Raw genomic sequence first — 22,209 nt, 5'->3', positions numbered from 1 at the left:
GCAAATTTGAGGGGCGTTCTTATGAAGCCCGAACATCTCTCGCTGTAACGTCATCTGTTTGAGGCCACGCCAAGCACATGGTCAGGCTCCCCGTTTCCTTTACTCTTTCCACCATATATTGAAAGGGATACGGATCCTTCACGAACCTTCTTCAGCTCTGTTTCATCACAGCTAAAGCAGCTGCACTACTCTCAAATCCCTGGCGTCCACAGAAGTTTCTTTGCATTTGTGCTTGCCTTCAGTTACAGACCCAGCCCTGGCGCCTGGAGGCAGCCCGCGGTTTCACAGGGAGCTGTGAGCAGGGAACAGCCCCCAGCAGCAGCGAGCCTCCGGGCGATTTCCAGCGCACAAAGTCCAGCTGCACGGAGCTGCCGGGGCATCTCGGAGCTGCCAAGCCGTAGAGCCATTAAGACAGACTGGATGCTAGAGGTATCCTTGGGGGATTATGGAAAGCAGAATACTCACTCAATGTACACTCATTCAAAACCCTAAGCCGCCCTGGAGTTCACCTGAAGCCTTCTGAAAGCACTCAGGCTCTAACTGGTGGATTTTCTCAACAGCTGGATGAGGCAGCTACTTGGTTGTATATAAAAAAATGTATTAGTTCTGGAGTTCTCCCCAACTCTGCAGAACACAGAGCTGGCTCACAGGCAGCTGTGAGCATTAGTAACGAAAATAGGTAACCAGGTCTGTCTGCCTGGTCCCAGGACATGTGGGATAAAAGGAGGCGTTTGACTTTGGGTGGAGTTCAAAGCTGGCTGTACCCTATTTTTAACAGAATGTTGTTACAGTGTACCCTTCCAAGCCTGCAAAAGGTGTGGGAGAAATCACCTCCTCTGTAGCCCAGTCGCGTCCCGGGGCAGCTCTGAACTGTCCCCTATAGAATCTCTACCACCCCTGGCAACAGCCAAGAGCCTCAACCCAGCAGCTGTGCTCATCCGCGGTGCAGGAGAGGCACGGACCGTGCTTGTACCCACACCTGTGGCTTAGAAAAACTGAAAAATTCCTGAAATAAACCTGATAAAACTGAAAGCTCATTATGAAGGAAATACAAATCCTACTTTTACATTTGTATGTATGTAAACTAAGTATTCCATACTTTAATAAAGCACTAATTTCGCCGTACTTTGTGGAACCTGGAAGCTTCTTCACTAGCCCAAGAGAAAGCAAATCTCCCAAGCACGGCACAAGTACCAGCAGTTGCACCGTAGTGCAGGGAATCATGTGGCAGCTTGAAAGAACCACTCTAAGAGATGAATTCCGTTGCATGTCACCCCTTATATCAGAGCACCACCTTCAAAACCCAGTGTCGGCGGACGCTGTCGGTTTAGCGGTTCCTGCTGGGGATGTCATGGCCCAAACGGTGGCGATTCACAGTACAGCAAGGAGGAAAGCAAAAAAAGAACAGAAGCCAGAAAAGGAGCAAGAAGAGAATGAAACAGAAGGGTGAAGCACTAGTACAAAGCTGAATGAACAATATGTGAAATATTTAGGTTAAAGTCAGTCTACACTTGGATCTTTGCAGAGTATTCACAACGTTTAACTTTACAGATTTCCAAGCTGACTTCCCAGAGCTACCGAAAGAGTCGAAGCAAGCTGCTCTGCCGGAGGGCGGCTGAGACAAGCTGACTGAGGCGGCTCTGCGAGCGGCTCTGCGAGCGGCTCTCCCCCGGGAGGAGCACCGCCGAGCGCCCGGGCGGCACCCGGCCCTTCGCTTCACGCCCCAGTCCAGCCGACAGCCGCTTCGCCTGAACGAGAATTAGCCGACAGCTTCCTGGGCAGCAACCACATAAAAGTCGGCCTTTCTACCAAGACTTGGACATCCTGACACAGGCTAGCACTCACTATTTTTTTCAAGGTAATGCATTAAAACGTTACAAGCTTTAAAAGAGTCTATTTTTTTTAAAATTACATTTAAAAAAAAAAAAAAATCAGATTCTGTCTACACAGAAGAAGGAGCTACAAGAAAGGAACTCGGACAGGAAAAAAGTTCCCAATAAACTAAAAGCTGGGCACTGGGGAAACGCTGATTTTATTCTTCTCCAAAATCTTGTGTAGAACAACATCTATCACAAGTTCTTGTGTCCCTTTTTGGCTTAATTCCAGCGGCCAGTCTGGAGCACTATTCAGTAGCCATTTGCCTTACTTCTTCAAAGGGCAAGTGTGAGGAAGCAGCTGAGCACCCTGCAGCTTTACAGCACACAAAGCAGAGCCTGCGGGATAACCAAGGTCTCCAACACACACCAAAAGGGACCATCCAGTAGCTGCCACGGGAAGCATAAACCTCTGAAACAGCTGACAGTGCGGGGGATACGGCCACACAGCGCCCAGGAAAAAGGAAGGGATTTTGGTAGTTGAGTTCTGATTAACCCATTTAATGGCTGAGAGAAGAGAGTTAAACCCTGCAGTTTCGTATCAGGAGGTGAGATTGTAGCCAAGGAAGATTATGATGAATAAAGTGTCATTAACACTGAAACGTAAGAACTGGGGAGCACGTCTGAGCACACACCAACACAAGACCTCCCTTTATCTTTCTGACAGATAAACCCAACAGTTCTCATTACAGAAAGGTTTCCGGAGCGCTTGCTCCCTCAGCATTCAAAGTGCAGCAGTTCCAGCAGTGACTGGCACGGGAGGGCGTCCCCGCAGGCCGGGCTCTACGCGTGCGGGCAGCTGCTGCGGCGGGACGGCGGGAGATGAACCTCCGGGTACAGCTGAGGCCGCGTGACTGGGGCACCGAGTCATTAGTACTTTTAGCACAGCAGCGAGCAGTGGGTTTTCTGTGCAATGGTAAGAATCTTCTGCAACGCAACCGGCCCAGGTAAGCATACAAACATTTCAAACCGACCAGCAGCAAGTGTTTCTGTCCACTGCTGTGGCATCCATGGTAACACTGTGGGTGGGAGAACCGAGCACCACAAGCGCAAATATTATTACTAAGCTTATTCACATGCTTCGTGCTCAGAGGATCCGGGAGGCTCGCAGAAATCTGTCCCCTTCAATTACATCCATTTGTTTAAGGGGTCTTGGGAGACTGTGAATCTGATCATTAACATGAAGTGTTCTGTGATTTTGGCTTCTGGGCCCATCTAGGGCATTTCAATTCCAACAGCTGGAAGCTGTTATAAATCAAAAGCCCCAAAGTTTGGATAAGATGTGTCGTTATAAAAATCTGGTGTATAATCTGGACAACAAGCCATCACATAGGAAACCGATAAACAATGTAACAACACAGATAATAGATTTTTCACTGTTTTCCCAACTCAAACATTTACTTAGCTACCACCACAGCAATATGTTAACATTAGGCCCATGAGAAAAGAAATGCACTGTTTAAAAAAAGTGCAATACAACTCTGATGTGCTGCCAGTGATTTAACAAGGGACTTTCACAGAGCCATTTCAGCATCAGCTTTGATAAACACTGAATCTCAGAAACAAGGTCACATCGGTAAGACAGCTGGGGAGAAACCTATTCACTTTCCTTCCCATCTTTATAAAAAATCCCCCTTTCACTTAAGTATTTCCCACCCCCCCATCTTCATTTAGCTTTCTCTTTGCTTAAATATTAGTGTTTTCTTCCCAGATTTTATAGCATACCTCATTCCTCAAAATTTATTTAAATTATGGATTTGGAATTTCACAAAAGGGTGTCTTCTAAAAATGGCCGGCATTTGGCTTAACTGGCCAACCCAGATCCAAAATAATTGTTCTTCAAAACAGTTTTCAGCCTTGGGAGTAAGGTTTACCGAGCAAGCATTACCTAATAACAACAGCTGAGGATGTAAATTCCATCCAATTCAATTATGCTAAATGTCCCTCAAAATCTAGTGATAAAAATTTAAATGGAGACTGCTAGAGGTTGTATCCCATACATCATTCTCAAAAACAGCCCAACTGTGGAAAGCGGGGGGGGGGGGGGGGGGTGTTAGGGTGTGGGTGTGAAAAATCCTTCCAAAACTTCTCCCTTTGCTAAGCCATCAAGGATGAATTTTTTAATTTGTTTGACAATTTGGAATTTCAATTGTGTTTGTCAAAAATAAATCCTGTTTAACAAGTAGTTACTTGCCATACAATCTGACAGAAAAATATTAGAAACTCAGGTAACTTCTTAATTCATTTACTCTCTCTGACACAGCATATTAATATAAGTGGCTTTACAAATGTCTACTGGACTTAAAACATGTTTAGACCAGATTTCCTCCTGTTCTATGCTGCAGGTGTACCAGCTCCACTACTCTTTGAATCTCCTTCATTCTTTCAAACTAGAAAATATGTAAAAATGCTGCGGGTTCAATCAAGTTTGCTGTTTCAAAGCCCAAAGCTTCGCTTTTTATTTCCCCTAGGCTGAGGCACACACAACAGTCACAGTAATTTCGGACGACAACAATAACTCAGCTGTTCTCTCTGTGATTCAAGGAGTTGAACACAAAGGCAATTTTACTCCTCTTACCTCTTCTTCTTGGTGATAATCAGGACGTCATTGAAGAGGAAGAAGTACACCTGCTGTTTAGAAGTTCTTTTAGAAAAAAGTCCAGTGTCTTCCACATACGCTGTTAATTCGCCCCTTTTCACTAACCATCGTGAAGAGGAAACCAATGGAAACGGCTACAAAGCAAGAAAATAACATTTTAATCCTTCAGAAGCAGAGATTTTTAAAAATCAAACAACAACTATACATTTGGGGTTAAAATGCTTGAATGAACTCAAAGCTCAGATCACGAGTACAAGCTCAAAACAGAGGTTATCAAGGTTTAAGGTACCTTCACCATTCATATAATACACAAGTAATAGCCTGCAAATACCTGACGTTCACTCATGCACATGACAGAATTGCTCATCTAAGATAAAAGCGAACAGACTTGATCAGTCATATTTGGGATGGAACAGACTCTGTGAGATCTCCTAAGGAGATTAGAAACAAAAAGACTGTCTCCCAGGAGCATGTAAGTTTTTGTAGAGTCAGCACTCATTCTTTAAGCATGTATGAACACCAGATTTTCCTCTAGATACCTCACGGCTTCTCTACCTAAACAGCTGGAAAGAGCTTCAGCTTCTCATTTCAGACACGAGGGCTGCTGCACGCTGCGTCTCATCACAGCCCCAAGGCCAGTTAAAGTGATGCTGTGCCTTCTTTCTGAGGGTGTGTTCTGTACCACACGCAGAATAAAGAGCTGTGAAATCCTTTCACAGAAATGCACTGCACAAGCCTCTTTGAAGTGTTCTGCGAGTATGTTAAAACAGACATAAGCAGATTATGGAGACAGTACACAAGGTCAGATTGGTCCCAGTACAGTACTGAGCAGTATTGTTGAGATGTTCAGAGTATTCAGACTTTTTTTTTTTTCATTAAAAAGTAAGGTGAGGAATGCCAGAAGGCTTAGCAATCAAATGTGGTAACATCTATTTTCTACTCTAAGTACGATGAAGTTTCAACACAGCTCTGGGAAAGAATATGTAAAGCAGTACGTGGTACGTAGCTTTTGTGTTAGCTGTCCATTTTAATGCCAAAACAATACTAGTTTGCTCATGATCTTGTGAATTCAGCAGTGGTTTGAAAGACATGTCTGAAGGTTTTTAGAGGACGTCTCTTTAGGTATCCACGTACGAGAGGCCACAGTAACAAACCGCTGTCCTTCCTCAGGATGAACTCCAGCTTTTTTTTTTCCCCCGTGTTCCATTTCATCAGAAAATGGAATGGTGGCTGTTACGTTTGACCACAATTTCTTTGTAATTTGCTCGGGGCACGCTGCCGTAACGAGCCGTGCGCTCGAGCTCCTTGGAGCACCCTGTCAGACCCGACCCGACAACTCGCCGTGCGTGCGGCACTGGTTCCAGGAAAGCCAGACCCGTTTGTGCAAACCTTCATCCCTCCATTTATGAGGTGTAGGTAGAATCATTCCTCCAAGGTAATTACCATACCAAACCAGTTACGTTTTTTCCCTTGATAGTAGGAAGGGAAGTTTTCCACCTACTTGCTGTTCTCATTAGGAGCTCCTGGAATATCACAGTTATCTGTCCACTGTATTTAAGATGGGTAATTAAGGATACTATAGCTCCTCTTTATCTCGTTGATGTAGTTGAACTCTACATGTTCTGTGGAACAGGATCTCCATTTCTCTCTAGGGTGAGAACCAGCACCTGCAACCACTGAAGCAAGAAGAGGATCACAGCTGCCTCGTGTGAAGACCTGGCTTTATTAATCCAAATTATTCCCAACTGCGGGAGAAAGAGACCCCACAGAAGGAGCTTTTGTTTCTCTGGGCCAGGGACACGAAGGGAGATGTGAGGCCCCGTGTCCTGGTCCGGCAGAGAACCGATCCTCTCTGAGGCCGGGCCGTGACACGGGCTGCCAGCAGGACAAAGTTCCTGAGCCGAGGATCGCCCCGAGCAGAGCCGGCGGCGCGCGGGCTCCTTCGGCCGGACTGTGCTGTCCCGGCGCCCAACGAGCGGCTGGGCCCCACCGGGACACGGAAGGTGCCGCCGGCTCTGTCCCGGCGCAGCTCCGGGTGTCGCCCCGCGCCGGCCGGGGCACCCCCGGGGGGCCGGGCAGCCCCCGCCGCGCAGCCCGCTCCCCGCGCGCTCCCCAGCCGCTGGGAAAGAGGACGAGCCACCTCCCCCACGGGTGCGGACGTCCACGCCTCGGGCCGGTCACGGCAAACGGGCCCTTACAGCTGGATTCCACGGAGCTTCTGTATTTTCCTTCCTCCCCAGCGAAATAATCAAATTTTTGCTTCTACTTCCAGTGTAACTGCCTTCTGCTTATTGAGCTGCTCTACTTTCTTTGCTGCCGTTCAAATGCAATATCACTCTTGCATGATTAGGGCAATGAAGACAACTGCTTCTATCCCCCCCTCATTTAAAGCACCTTTCACATGCCTGTAAAAAAAGTATTTCCTCACTCAGTTTGTCAGCCGTCTTCTTCACTCTGCCTGGGCTGTCTTTTTGTATCTTTTAATCACTTTAGCTGCCCTTTACTGAGCTAACTGCAGCTTGTCAATACTTGCCCCACGGTACTAGGCCAAAAGCAAAACGCAGTGCTTTGACTGCGATCTTGCCCTTGGAGGAATAAAATATTAACTCCCTGATGTTATGTGCAGCCACCCCCTTGGTTTTGAATTTTGAGGTATGATTTTACAGTGACTCTGAAATGGCACATGACAAAACAGTTTTGCCAAAGATGCATGTTTGTAGGAAAACAAGCCCTCTATTTTTCTGGTGCTAAAGGTGAAAAATTTAAGAACAAAAACTTCTGAATCTTAATTAAAAATTAAATTCTACAGATTAGCCATGTACAAAAGTGACATAATATTCGAGTAGCTTCTCTTGTGCTCCCACAAAATACAGTTACATCTAACACAATACTAACAAAAATCCCAAAACACTCTATGAGGTTGAGCAAGAACAGAAACAGTTTACCTAATTTATACTGGTTATAAACCAGAATTATAGCACCATGATGACTGTTTTACAGACAAAAAGTACTTTAAAAATTTCTATTTGAGGGTGAACTAAAATTCCTCTAATCTGTAGCAAGCTCATCACGTTTTCCTAATTGACCATATTCCAGAGGCAGCTTTTAACTTTAATATTAATTTTTCCTTAATTGCCAAAAGAGTACATCATGTATACCATCTACTCTTTATATAAAACAAGCTGTCAGAACCTAAAAATGTATTGAAACGTGGCCAAAGCAGTTTTTTAGACGCCAGCTGGCAAGCCCTCAAACCACAGATAAGGTCTAAACCACTAAGTGGTTATATTTAAGATGCACAAAGGAAGAAAACTTGCATAAAAAAAATACAGAGAAACAAATATTATAAAGTTGTTATTACTCCCAGGAAACTCGTGAAGGCTGCTAGCTGCAGCAAGCGTGGAGAATTCCACAGGGCCTCTCGCCGCTGCAAAGCCGGGCTCAACAGCGTGCATCCCCTTCCCACGGACGGGGGAGGTACCAGACTGTGAGCCACTGCAGCGCTGAACCACCGTTCGGGACTTCTCCAGATTGGGGAACCACGAACAAAACCGCCAAGCGGATCGCCCAAGGGCCCCAGCCCATCCAAAACTCTATTTTAGACCGTCCAGAGACTCGCGGCTGTTATCTCCAGCGGTAGTTAGCAAATCGGATGTCACTTTTTAAGAAGGGTCTTATTTTTTATTGGAAGTAAGTATCATTGTTTTCAGTTTTTTGTCAAAGTCTGTAAATAAAAATACTACAGACCAGCTGAAAAACTTCTCTTTGGAGACAGCATTTCCTCAAAGAGTGAGCAAGAGCCTCCCAGGAACTGCATTTTTAAAAACACAAACCTCTACTTACTACATGTATGGCAATCAAAAAGTCTTCTCACAAAAGACTGCTCATTATGTAATGGTATGAGATGTTATTTATAGAAATGGTATTTTAACAAACATCCGATAGAAAAATGTAAATGTACTTGAAGAAATACCTTGAAAGTACAATAAACCCCCTACTAACGATGACTACGTCTGCTATTTTTTCCTACTGAAAAAACTGATTTTAGAGGATTTTTTTTTTTTTTAAATAAAAGACTACATTGTATTTTCAGTACTAGAAATAGAAAAAAAAAAAAAAATCAGGAATATCTCAGTATCCTAAGACTCCTTACAATTACTTGAGAGTTAGCAGCACCTCCACTAGCAAGGCCACAACTCGGGAGCCAGGCCCTCGGCGGCGGGTCGGGGCGAAGAGCTGGCGCCTCGGGCACCCCCTGCGCCGGGCAGCACCCCCCGCAGCGCCGGGCAGCACCCCCTGTGCCAGGCAGCACCCCCGCAGCGCCGGGCAGCACCCCCGCAGTGCCGGGCAGCACCCCCGCAGCGCCGGGCAGCACCCCCGCAGCGCCGGGCAGCACCCCCACAGCGCCGGGCAGCACCCCCGCAGCGCCGGGCAGCACCCCCCGCAGCGCCGGGCAGCACCCCCGCAGCGCCGGGCAGCACCCCCGCAGCGCCGGGCAGCACCCCCGCAGCGCCGGGCAGCACCCCCGCAGCGCCGGGCAGCACCCCCGCAGCGCCCGGCTGGCGCAGGCACGGCCCCCCAGGCTGACCCTCCCTACAGACGACTATCAGAGTCTTGTAGGAACAGAGCGTAACTGCGAGACACACAACCCGAAAGTGAGCGGAAACGGGCCGCGTCTTTTATTTCATGCTGCTGGAATTCCAGCTAGTCCAATACTATTCGGATCCTTTCCTGGCCTAACAGTATTTACTTACTCACCGTCTTCCCACCACGTGCGGGAGAACATCTCGTCGCTGAGCGCCAGCAGCCGCCCTCCCTCCTAATGGCAAACCCCTCACCGAAACTCAGTCTTTACAGCAATGAGTATTTAATTCAATATATATAAAAAAACAAAAAAAAAAACCAAAAAAAAACAAAAAAACCCCACACATTTTGCTATAACATAACCCTTCTACTAAATTCTTATCAAGAGTTTCCATTTTTATCCTGCTGTAACAGATCATTTCTTTGCAAGAATTACTGTGTGCTATGAAGACACTACTGAAGTTCCACTGTTTCCCGTATCAATTCCAAATACTAATTTATGCTTTAAAGAAACACACAATTTGCTCCTCAGCTGCAGTTCAAGACCTAAGCAATCAAAATTATCTACAGCTCACATTCATCTATTCCCTGAAAAGCCTCAACCTGAAGCTCAATCTGCTTGGTGAGATGCAACAGTTCTTAACTACTCTGAGCTTCGGGGGCTTCAGCTACCCCAGAATATGAACTTGTCTTCCCCGACCAAACAGTCCCACCAGTACTGCAGCCTGCACTACCTCACTGCGGTTATGCTGGCAACGAACCCACCAAAACTCAACATGTAGCCAAAGCCATTCATACACTACATGATGTATGGTCAGAAATATCATCATCATACCTTGATTTTAAACTCCAGCTGGGAGTTAATTGTGTACATCATTTCCGTCCTTTCCATTTTCCGAGCGCCTTCGTTGCATAACCGCACCAGCTAGAAACAAGACATTCATTTAACGGGTTTATTGTACTCAAGACTTGTAACACAAACTTCTGTTCTCAAACGCGCTTCTGGGGAAGCATAAAATTTACAGTGGAACTGACAGTTTCACGCTGGGGCACAGACATGGTGTTTCCAAGACCAGACTGGACGTGGCCCTGAGTGACCAGGTCCGAGCGGGCAGCTGGTTCCGCTGAGGCCGGACCGGGCGACGACCCGAGATCCCCCTCAGCCTGGACCGTGCTACCGTACGGCGATAATTGCTTATTCTTCAGGGGAGTGCGGGTAGCACAGAGGTTCAGCCCAGAGTTCTGACTGAGAAGGGTTACAGCTCTCTGATCCAAGATAATAACCAGCTCCAAAATAAACAACCTTCCAGAGTGACCCGAGGCTGCCAGGTCGACCACGGCCCCCCCACTAAGTCCCCACGCAAACCCTATGGGGCCGTCACGTTAACCAAAGGCAAACAGTATCCCAGGAAAAGCTGCCTTGCAGCTGACCTTCAGAGTGCAATTACAAAGCATGCTACAGCTTTACTGAAGCCTGCACAGGGGGGTGGGGAGCACATAAAAACAGGGGGGCAAAGACAGAAAGGCATGGCAGTGCACGCCCCCCAGCGTGACGCACGGGTTTCCCAACCACCCGCGGGCCTTTCCTCCTCTTACAGCTGAGCACTTTACACACCACACACTGGTCCTACAGAAAAACTCAATTCTGTCGGCAGCAGTACAGTGCTGCCGAGCTTAGGATATTTTCCTAAGTAATAAACAAGGCGGTAATTTAGGCACAAAAATGATCCCTGGTGGCCTTTCTTAAATAAAACCATTTAGAATTTTTACGCTTCAGTGCTCTTCCCATTTGCATTACTTATGCATGGAAAACATCCATTTTTCTCTTAAAGTAGACAATGTTCAAGGCCCAAGGTAATCTCTAGCCCCAGTTTGCAGAGAAATATTTTTTGTTTTAATAAAGAATGCCCAGTACTTCACATTTCACAACAGTCTATGATGCACTATAGCTCCTGAAATTCTGAGATCCTGGAGGCAAACAACAGCCAGTTCTTGGGTCCTTAAGTTTTCTTTTCATACCACAATGTTCTGTTTTAAAGAACTGTCCATTTCCAGAATATAAAAATATATGTTAAATATAAATCTATATAAATAAATATATATCCCACCTTTTTTTTAAAAAAAAAAAAAAAAAAGAAAAAGTAATGTGATTGTTCAGGCTCGAATGGAAGGAACTGGAATTTCTTATGCAAGTGCTGAAATTGGCAATTTCTGCATGGAAAATAGACTCGTGCCCTTCTGCCACCATTGGTTCTTGGCAAAACAACATGACTACAGGAAAAGAACAACTGACAGAAGGTAATCTGGTTAACTTGCAGTAAAAGCAGAAAGAATGCTGAAGTTTGCTTAGAAGATTCAAACTTTCTTTTCTCTACTGTCAGGACGGTGTTTTGGCTTTTCCATACGTGTGGTTCACCATATGGCTTTCTGTTGGAATGACTGGCAACAAACAGAATAAATTTGTCCAACTACACAATGAAACAGGTGAACAAAATGAGTAATAAACATGGAAATTAATTCTCAAATGACTAACAAAACCCAAAAGCAGCCACTTCTCACAGTGGGTTTTTGAAGCGACAAAAGCATGCCGTGAAATTTAGGAAGGAAAACAGTCAAAAGCAGAAAAAATACTGCATCCAGATTAAACTTTGGAGAACTCACCTTGCTCACTTCTTTCAGAGCTTGCTTGCAGTTCTCGTATTTTGACGAATCCTTAGGAGTTTTCTGGCAAATAGTCTGAAATAAAATGTCAGTTACTTCAGAGGACTAAGCAGCACAGACTGGAGCAAGCACAGAACTGTACATACATGCTAATCGAAATGAAAGAGGTGAGGTCACGGTTGTGGCCCAGGACAAACGAGGGAACAGCAGATCACTTCTCCGGAGCGCTTCCTCAGCCCTTGGAAGCTTTCTGGAGCAGGGGGACGCTCTGCCCCTCCCGGCCACCCTCCAGCCATGGCAGCACGGCCGAGGAGGCAGGCCACATCCTTCCAGGAAAGGGAACGTTTCTGCCATCCTGTCTCTAACTTTTTGCAAACCACAATTAGATCCCTTTCAGCCATACACAACCAGGTTCTTCCCGTTCCAGTGTTAAGCTTTTCCTGGAAGTGGAAATGCCCGTTATGTACAACCATACTTGCAATAAGAAAACTGCACCAGATTACTCTGTCTGACCTCTTTGTGGAAGGTAAGTATTTCCAAAGGATTAACAGCAAAGGCTACGCTGTTCTGTGCGCCATGGAAAAACATAAATAGCAATATTATTTTATTAAACAAAAAAGCACATGGAAGGGAAAACAACTGCAGCACCCAAAGAGAGGAAGCACTGGAAAGTAATGAGAAGTAAATCTGATCTGTGATTTACACATGGAAGTTATATCTATTGACAGGGTTTATTCTTATGAGTTAGAGGGGACGATGACGTCCTGTCACAAACAGGCATTTTGAATCAAGGACAGACCAGTTGAATCACTTTTTTTGACTGAGAAACAAAACCACCGTCAGATATTCTACATTAAATTAGTCTTTGGCTTAATTATGTTCCCTCCCCTCTGAATGTAGTTGGAGCCCTATTTCTGGTACTGAAGCCTTAAAAAAATCAAATTCCCTTTGAAGTCTCAATATAAAGTTTACACAACTATTTCCAAGAAAAAACAAACAAGACTGAAACAGTGGAAAATAAAATGCTTGTTTTGTTTGTTTAGATTCCTTTTGCTGAAAAGGGAAAGCAGGTAAAGAAAAGAACAAGGGGAAGACACACTTTGTAACAAATCAAAGTAATACTGGATTATTATTCCATTATTTACCTAGAAATGTACTGCACAGAAGAGAGTATTCAGTGTCCATGAGTGAACTAAGTACCTATCCAGATGATCAAATTCATCAGTGCACGATTTGCAAATATACAGGAGAACAAAATTACGAGTCCTGGTTCTGAGTCCCACCAATGCTTGAATCTGAGCCTGGGCTTTCATCTGCACGACTGCTGGTGGCCCAGCTGATAAATGTAGTTCCAGCCTCTTGACTGAAATACCGTGGACCTTGGTGTGAGCTTTGCTTCACACACATTCACGTGCACTCCCTCACACTTCCCACGTCCCCCAGTAACCTGCACAGGAAGGGAAGAGCTACCTGTCAGGGCAAGGTGCTGGCGGGAAAGCGAGTGTATCGACACCGCCGCAGACCCGCACAGCCCGCCCGTGCCCCGCAGGACAGGTCAGTCCTCGGGGTCAGGCTGCGACCCCCTTACCGCCCGGCTCCTGGGCGTGTTTACTGCCAAAGGGCCCTCACCTCGCCTACAGGACAGCATAGGGCCTCTTGGTTTTTTACACTGCAGGGTTTCACTTTAATCCTAACGCTATAAACAATTTCTGTGCTGGGTTCCTCCTTGGTTTCAGAATCATTCTGACCTTTTACTGTACAATTTTTCCTACTAGATTGTCTAAATATTTGACTTTTGAATGAAGGATCAGGAACAGGAGGTAACAGTCAGAATAAACATGCAAGTGCTACAGTAATTCATAATCAATAGAGCACTATCTACAGCCCTGGGCCTGGTATAAGTAAAGAGATATGAAAAGACTGGAATGAACTAGGAATTGAATATGAAGGAATGCTAACATTAAAAGAACATGCATCAAAGAAAGACAGAAAAGTAACTCTGTTCTCACATCCATCAGTAAAGGAAGACGAGTAACTCTCTGCATGGGAAGAATGAGGAAGGAGATCATCGGTAAATTCCGGCAATCTTGATGGGACTCAATCCGTGACAACACCTCCTTAAATGCTGGATTTGTGGCCCTGGTGGGATAACAGAGGAGAGAATTAAAGAGTACGTTCTACCAAAAAATTGTGAAATTTTCTAGATGTTAAATAAATAATGATTTTATTAATAGGAAAGTGTGATTTGAAGGAGTCAGCTCAACTAAGCCTTCGGCTTTATTTATTCAGATGCCCAAGACCAGTATCGACATCGCGAAACCTCAAGCTCTGCCGTAGATGACCACGAGCGCGGACTCACTCGTGTAACAGCGCACGGGGTCGTGTGACAAGTGTCTGTGACACGGATTCAGCTGCACAGGGAACGTACCCACCACAGACAGGACCAGCCCACGCAGCCAGGCACCTCTCCACCCCCAGCTACTTCAAAGGAAATTCTACATTAGGGCAAAGCTAAGCATGCAAGTACTCGCTTAGCTGGAAGCCACAGGCTTTGCACCAAATACCACAGCCTACTACTCACGCCTACTAGGAACGGGGTGATTTTGCAATCATATTTTAAAATTAGTTCTTACAGTAATTTCTGCAGTGTTCGCTGCTGATAGACTTCATTGGTGCAGTATTTTACATACGGATCAAACGTTGAAGAAGTATGTTTTTCAACTATATCACTAATATCATCAATAAAGATGTTGTTTTGATGTCTTGCTTCAAGTTCTTTAAAGAACCTGTGAAAAAAGAAAATAAAGGACTGAATTTTTACCAAAAAATAGCAGACTTTCACAACATTTTACACTTCACCTGACACAGCCCATGACTTTTATAAACTAATGACAAGCTGAATAGTTTGTGAAAGGGTGAGATCATCTCTCCTTTGGCAGAACAATAAGGGAAACCTTCACACATGCAAGTCAAAGGGTGGCGGTGTCACCTGGCAAGCTCAGCATCAGCCCTGCCAGCAAAGCTACTTCCCATTCTCTAGCTGCCAAAACCCAAACAGCATTACTGATCTGGTTAGACCAGAATTTCCAGAAACAGAGTTGAAAAAGAAACAACTTCAAGCACACATTAACACACTTCCTCTTGTAATAAAGGAAGGACAATACCAGAAATAGTCAATGAAGCAAAGTTGTGTCACTGCTAAAATAAGAACAAAAAAATACATAGCAGGCTGAGCTGGACAAGGTGCTCACAGGCCAAGAACTTCAATCTACCTCTGAAACCAAACACAGACTGGAAACAGTGAAAATGGGAACAGAAACCAAAATCCTGATCTGTTTCCCCCAAACATGTTTAAGAACCTCCCTATCGTTCACCCCCTGTTCCATACGAAAGTGCCTTTGGCCTCTGAAAGCTTTCCACTCCTTTTTGCGTTTCTAATTTAACCAGAAAACAGAAGTCTTAATTTCTGCAATGCTCATTAGAAATATCTTACTGTTTGGGCTGTAAGAGCTCACACGGATCAGCTACTGCAGGTCACTGGAATCACCCACCCCGGCACTCTGACATCAGTGCAATCCTTCAAAATCTAGAACCTGCTGAAATGTCTCATATACCAGTCCTACCTGCAGCCTTTATACAAGATGATTCACTAGAAGAATCCTGAAGAGTAAACCAGACAATTAAAAAATTCTCACATAGTACAGAAAAAGTAAGGAAATACTTGGAACACATGATCTCAGATCAAGCTAAAATATTTCGAAACATGTTTCATTTTATTTTGGCCTTTTATTACATTTTCTCATTACTAATACTGGCTCTTCAAAATCCGTCACCTTGAAGCATTTCATTTTTTGAAGTGCACCACCAACGTTCTCCAAAGTTTGTTTTACAAACAAAGAACTGCAGAACATGGTGAACAGAAGCTTACCGTGCAAGTGTTTAACATGGGTTAATTAAGGTATTTTTTCAGGTGTGCTTTGAATAAGCTGCCTGAATTGAGCACTTGCCTGATTCTCCCTCACTCGGTCACACAGTCAGAATAACCAAGGGGTTTGTTTTTTTGAAGTTCTGACAAATAAACATCAGTCAGTTCAACCTGCAGTTAATCAGTACCACCGTCTGGTGAAAAACAGGACACTGCCTACAAATAGATGTAAATCTGCTCCAGTGCACTGTTTCTTCTTCACTCTTCCCCTTTAAGTGGCACAGCAGTAGTTTTTAATAGCCTTGCCACTTTTGGAAGGCAGAGTCCTCCAGCATCCTTCCATCCTCCACTCATCTTATTTCAAAGCACAAAATATTTCAAGCTGTCACTTGACTTGTATTAGGCTACATATTTGTTTTTTTAGTACGAAGAACAGAACTGAATGGCAAAGCACTCTAAGTTGTTACGAGATCTCATACAATACAGACAAATGCTGAAGTTAAGAGTTGTCTGAAATTTCACTGGGGTCCAGGGAGGAAGGAAAACAAAAGGAGTCTCCAAGTCACACAGTGTACAATTTCTCATGAACTACAACAGCCAGATTTCAGCGGCTGACCACCAGGAACTGCAGAAAACTGGAATTTGTTTCTGCTCTACTCAGACCCGTTTACAGTTGGGAGAACGTCGCAGCACGCTGTCAATGTATTTTGCTCAGGAAATCAGGAAATGCAGCGTTTCTTCCTGCTGTATGTTCTGGCATGCTGACAAGGTGTTTGACCGTGCTGGGCTAGGACTTCCACTTCTAGAATTTATCTGGTGCTTCATCAATGACCATCATCACTCACAGTCATTGTACGGAGCAGCAGACGATTGGGGGGCGAGGAATAAAAATAAAAAAGGAAGAGAGGGACAGAGAGAAGCAGAGTCTACTCAAGTCCCATCCCCCACAACATATACTATAAGAAATATTACCTCTGGAAGTCATGCAAAGTTTGAATCAAAAGTTGGGGTTTTTTGTATATAGTAATTAGCAAATTGGATGCAATCATTGAACCAGACACATCATAAAAACCTTTCACTTATAATTTTAGGACCGATTCCATTTTAAAGAGCAGTACTGAGTGATCGAGTGTTTATATTCAATTTAACTAACTACGAATTAGCTGTGCTGCATCGCTGGCTTTTTCTGCTTCATACCAGAAGGATTTATTTAAAGCATTTGTTTCTGTTAAATCCAGACCTTTTCTGGTTAAAGTTAACTCCAATTGAGTGAAAGTCAAACAGCACCATAAGGCAGCATTTGATTTCTCTCATCTTGCCCTTATGTTGTTTCAAAGAAATGTCCAATTTGTAATACTCTAACACTCCCTCTCCCCTAAAGGCTATGTGCCAAAGTTAGAAATGCAGGTTGGATTCATTTTCTGTTGTTTCTTTTCATAGCACAAGATCTAGAAACACTACAGGTCTCACCAACACTGGAGTTTTCATCTGTCTTTATGAGAAGTTTCCTCAATGCTGGTGGCTCCTGTTAAGGCTCTTCCCACGTCTTTAGGCAGCTCATTAACAAGCTGCTAATCACCATCAGCAGCAATCTCCTACTTGCTCAGGCAATTTTCTTAAGCTATTTTTTTCCTGCTCATTGGCACTGCTTTAATCACTGACTGATAGCCACAACTTCCTCAAAAACATTATAAACTCTTCCATACAATTCACCTTTCTAAGGCCCACACTATGGCTCATTTACAAGTGCAAAACTCCTATCGACATTAACAGAGTTCTACTTAAACAGATGCCATGAAGAAATACACATATAAATGCCCTAATATCAATCATTATGATTGACATTTCTTCTCAACACTCTCCCTTCACTCCTAGATAGAGACATTAACTGAGCAGGACTTACGTTCTATCTTGCTATCTGGATATTCCAAAATTAGACTGCACAGGATTAAAAAAATTCTAATTAGGAAGGTAAAAGATTTTAACTAGGCAGGCCACATTAGAGTTAGAAAAACAACTATAATACATGATCCGTTATTATCCTGGAGCAAAAAGCATGCAGAATCAAACAACAGCACATAAGAGGAACACAGATCAGAAGTACTTAAAAAAAAAAATCCAAATAGATTATTTACACCATGGAAGACAAGTGACAGCAAAGACTTTCTGGCAAGTGAGACTGAGAAGCAACAGACTTGGTGAAGATCTGTCTGAAACCAAAGTAACTGTGGAGCAAACCAGGTGATCAGCATCCAAGAGAGCTAAGAGGGAAAAAAAATTCTGATAAAGTTACTATGAGATCATTTTATTCTGTTTGCAAAATGACAGAATACATGTCATAACACTGCCCGGCCGGTGAGAGGGACAGGTGGCATATATAATACCGCTACAGCTTTGGATACGGGTTACACAGCAGTCATGGAATCAAGGTTCTCAAACATTTATCTGACTTTTTTCCTACTGCTTGCTTTACTAATTTATCATCTCCTCCTGGGTTGATGTAATTCACCACCACCCATTCCGGACAGTGCCACTGCTCCTCTCGGTGAGGGGCCAGTCGCCGACAGTCCCAGCCCAGCCCCACCACAGCCATTCCCTGGGTGGGACTGGACGGCAGCCTGGCTTGCAGGGCACTTCTTTCAAGTTCGTTATGATTAGTCTTGCTTACCATCTTTGAAGTTATAATGACCTATATGTCTGGCATAAAGAAGATTATAATGCAGATTCAGCTTCATAGCAATGTTGCTGCTCACATGTTACTATCCAGTAATGGAAAAAAGTCACTGGAGTGGAAGCAAGCACAATTTGGCTTCCTTCTCCTAGAGATAAGGGAACTGGAAAAAAAAAAAATATCAATTTCAGATAACTTCAGATAAAAGTAATAAAAACTTCAGAGTAGCCTTTCCAAATCTGAATATTCTCATTGGGAACAGAAGCTTAACATCCGCATCACAAATTTTTAATTTTCTTTTTGGAGAGGGTGAGGATTGGATTTAAAATAGTAAAAATGGGAAAAATTACAGCCTTATTTCCATAGAATGTTTATGCTGAATCAGAGCTTTTAGCAAAAGAATGGATAAAAAGAGGGTAATTAAAGTGAAGGACTGCATCCACAGATGTCTGAAATTAATGTTTGTTATGGGAGTTACCACAGTCTAAATAACGGAAAACAATACATACAAACACATGTATTTATAACACCAAACACTGCAAAGCTAATAGCCCATAAAAATACCTTTTATTAGGCAATATCCACAGAGCAACTACAAAGCCAGAGGAAAAAAAAAAAGACCCTGACAGCCTAATTCTTCATTCTGCACCAAACTGGAACAACTTTCAGCAGGCCTCCCCACAAGTAACTGTACTAATGGGAAGCCACTTGCCTTTTCAACTATTTATAGTATTCTGGCAAAAATCCAAAACAATAAAGAGGCCGTGGCAACCCTGCCAATATATTCTGTTACAGCGAGATTCCTGAGATAGCGGGTAAGTGCTCATAGCATCTAGCTCAATGGTATGCATTTCAGAAAAACAAATCTTGATTCAACCAATTAATACCCACTGACAAACGAACCCACAAAGAACACTCTGTGGCACTAGAAATGTAAATCTTTTTGATAAATTATGAAGACATCACAACAAGAGTCTTTATTTTAAAAACCTTTCCCATGCTGAACAAAGTAATGCTTTCTATACTACTGAGAAGAAGCAGGGTGCTTCTGCCTGTCTCCCCCAGTCTGAGAAGTTACCTACATACTCATTTGTCACAGAACAAAACGATCTCTTGCGTGTCACAAGCAATGAATTTATAGATCATTTTGTGAAGCTGTCTAGCAACAGGGATGAGCCCCCTCCCATATAACCCACTTGCTAGAATGGCCAGAGTAACAAACACAGTAAGCAAAGACCTTGGAGAATGGAGAACAACTGGACATGTAACTTCTGTCAGGCTCTACAAACCCGGGCTGCCACGTGCAATCCCTTGCTTCACAATAAGCAGGTGTTAGTACTTCAAATACTGATGTTGTTACTATATGCAAAAGAACTAATCAATCTCGATATCTGGGAAGAAATTTTTGTTGATGTAAAAGCATGAACCATACAAAAACATTAATCAAACACTGCTTAGTCTTGAGGGAAGCGTATCAGCCAGGGAACTCTCCATCACAGTCTAGAAATAACAGCGATTTATAGAGTGCCCAGGAAAGTCTCCAGAGGACATGACAAATTCCAGCCTTGATTTCAAATGACAAATCCCCCTGCCAGGCTCTGCCCCCCTCCCTCTGGGAGCTGAGCCGGGGGGCGCAGGCACTCCCGGGTTAACCCTCCTCAGGCCGGCACCCCCGCCCGCCTGGCTGGCGGCCGCCCACCTCCCACACCCGAAGGAGAGCAAGTCCGAAGGGCCAGCGGCCCCGGTTCCCAGCCCCGCGCCCCTGCTGCGCCCCTGCTGCGCCCCTGCTGCGCCCCTGCTGCTCCTCTGCTGCTCACCTGCTGCGCCCCTGCTGCTCCCCCGCTGCTCCCCTCCTGCTCCCCCGCTGCTCCCCTCCTGCTCCCCCGCTGCGCCCCCGCTGCTCCCCCGCTGCGCCCCTGCTGCTCCTCTGCTGCTCCCCCGCTGCGCCCCCGCTGCGCCCCTGGCTGCTCCCCTGCTGCGCCCCTGCTGCTCCCCCGCTGCTCCCCCGCTGCACCCCTGCTGCGCCCCTGCTGCTCCCCTGCTGCTCCCCTGCTGCTCCCCCGCTGCTCCCCCGCTGCTCCCCTGCTGCGCCCCTGCTGCGCCGCGGGGCCCGGCCCGGGAACGGCCCCTGCGAGGGGCTCAGCACGGCTTCGAGGGCTGCTGCACCCCTCTGTGCCACCGCAGGCACGGCGGCCTCGCCCCTGCACATCTGCAGGAGAAGCTGTCCGGGGCAGCCAGCCACCACACGTGCTTAAAGGTAGGGAGCGAGCTGCACGTTTGATACTGCTGCACAGAAAGCTGCTTTTCCCATAAAAATGTACAAATAAGCACCTGCATACACGATCTTCATATCGCTACAGCCGCATCCGTAGCAGGAGTCACTCTGAGACATGTGGGACAGTAAATACCCCACTTTGGCAGGCTGGGCTGCCTAGGTACAAGCAGTGCACGCACCCCCCTCTCTTGTTCAGAGTAACATGAAGCAGTACAATGTAACTCATCTATTTGCAATGGAAGCTTTCATCTCATGAATTTGAGGTTTAAAATCTCATTTAAACAAAGCACATTGACCCAATGATACATGAGAGGAGCCAAGGCAACGTACATATATTCTCCCACGACGACAGCTTTGCTAAACACAGATATTTCTAGACTTATGAACAACTTGGTGCCTTTTCAAAGCTACACATTCTTTTTATGCAAAAAAGGGCAATGTCAGTTGTCTGAAACCAGACTGACCTCTTGAAGACTCATTGCTCAGCGTCAGCTAAGAAAGGCTGCTTCTTCATTGCCTGTCAGCCTCTGTACAAGGAAAGCAGAGATGCAAGTTCGAACAACTGTTGATCATCCATCCCCTTTACTACTGAAGAAATAAATAGATAAATACAGTTTTCCTCTTTTCTGCTTCCTGCAGCAACAGTAAATCTGCAAATTGGCAAAAGAGTCATAAGCTGCTACTAGAACAAATGCTGCATGACCCAACAACAAAGCAGGATGGTTTTAGAGGACCTGTGGGCACTAAGCCTCAGATGATCATGACAGTGGTGCTCAGCAGGAAAGGACACGTAAACACCTTCTGAATAAACAGGTTTTGGGTTACAGCTGCAAGGCTTTAAAATTTTTGAAGTACTTTTGTTCTACTGTCCTTAAACACAAATATCCACATAAATAATTCTCTATGCAGAGGTTACACCACAGAAGAAGAGCCAGAGGCTCCAAGACATCAGCTACAAATGTTGCTGTGGGACTTTTTTTTTTTTTTTTTTAAACAGAGAATAGGTTTACATACTATACAGATGGGTTTCAGTACAAATAAATACCATGGCAAACAGCAGCTTCCTGCCACAGTTCTGGCGATGCCAGCTTCCCAACTTATTCTTTGCTTCTCCTACCATGTTCTTTCAGGTTCGTCACCGCAATTGCTTGTGGGCTGACACTCAACGAGATCTGGGAACTGCTCTGACAGGGATGTGAGGGAGATGAGAGGAAAAAAGCTCCAACCAGGTTTGTTTTGTGGGGTATTTTTCAGCTACATCTCATCTGGCTGGCAGCTGGCTGAACTGAGGGAGTAACGGAGAAGGGGGAAAACCACCAGGCACCACTAGCACCAAAACTGGGCCCTTTACGTCAGTGTGCAAAAAGAAAGGATACACATGCACAAACAAACTCTACTGCACTGGTCCTACAAAAGCCCTCTACAATAGAGAGGGCTGTTATGACTCTTCGTTAAACTCACAATTTTAAGGCCATTCATCTTGAATATGGATTCAATCCCTGTTTCAAACAGCACGTCATCTCAAAATGAGTTATTTCTATTTGATGCCAAATAATGCTGGATAATACAAACCATCTTAAGTCACTGGTGATGGAAGATTTGGGGTTTAGGTGGTGTTTT

General features: G+C 44.8%; 1 protein-coding gene across 1 annotated transcript in view; it reads right to left on the bottom strand.

Moving 5' to 3' along the window:
* Positions 1-22,209, bottom strand: part of ARHGEF26 (Rho guanine nucleotide exchange factor 26) — a 58,211-nt gene that overhangs the window by 12,142 nt on the left and 23,860 nt on the right. Inside the window, exons 6-10 of the mRNA XM_033000073.2 lie at positions 14,352-14,504; positions 13,728-13,857; positions 11,719-11,793; positions 9,893-9,982; positions 4,453-4,607 (exon numbers count right to left, since the gene is read on the bottom strand). Coding sequence (XP_032855964.2) covers positions 4,453-4,607; positions 9,893-9,982; positions 11,719-11,793; positions 13,728-13,857; positions 14,352-14,504 — 603 coding nt within the window. The remainder of the gene's footprint in view (positions 1-4,452; positions 4,608-9,892; positions 9,983-11,718; positions 11,794-13,727; positions 13,858-14,351; positions 14,505-22,209) is intronic.

Source organism: Tyto alba, unplaced genomic scaffold (assembly GCF_018691265.1).
Source record: "Tyto alba isolate M040663 unplaced genomic scaffold, T.alba_DEE_v4.0 Super-Scaffold_10, whole genome shotgun sequence".
In the NCBI taxonomy this organism is placed as follows: domain Eukaryota; kingdom Metazoa; phylum Chordata; class Aves; order Strigiformes; family Tytonidae; genus Tyto; species Tyto alba.
Note: the sequence above shows the minus strand (reverse complement) of the source record. Positions and strands in the feature narration are given on the sequence as shown.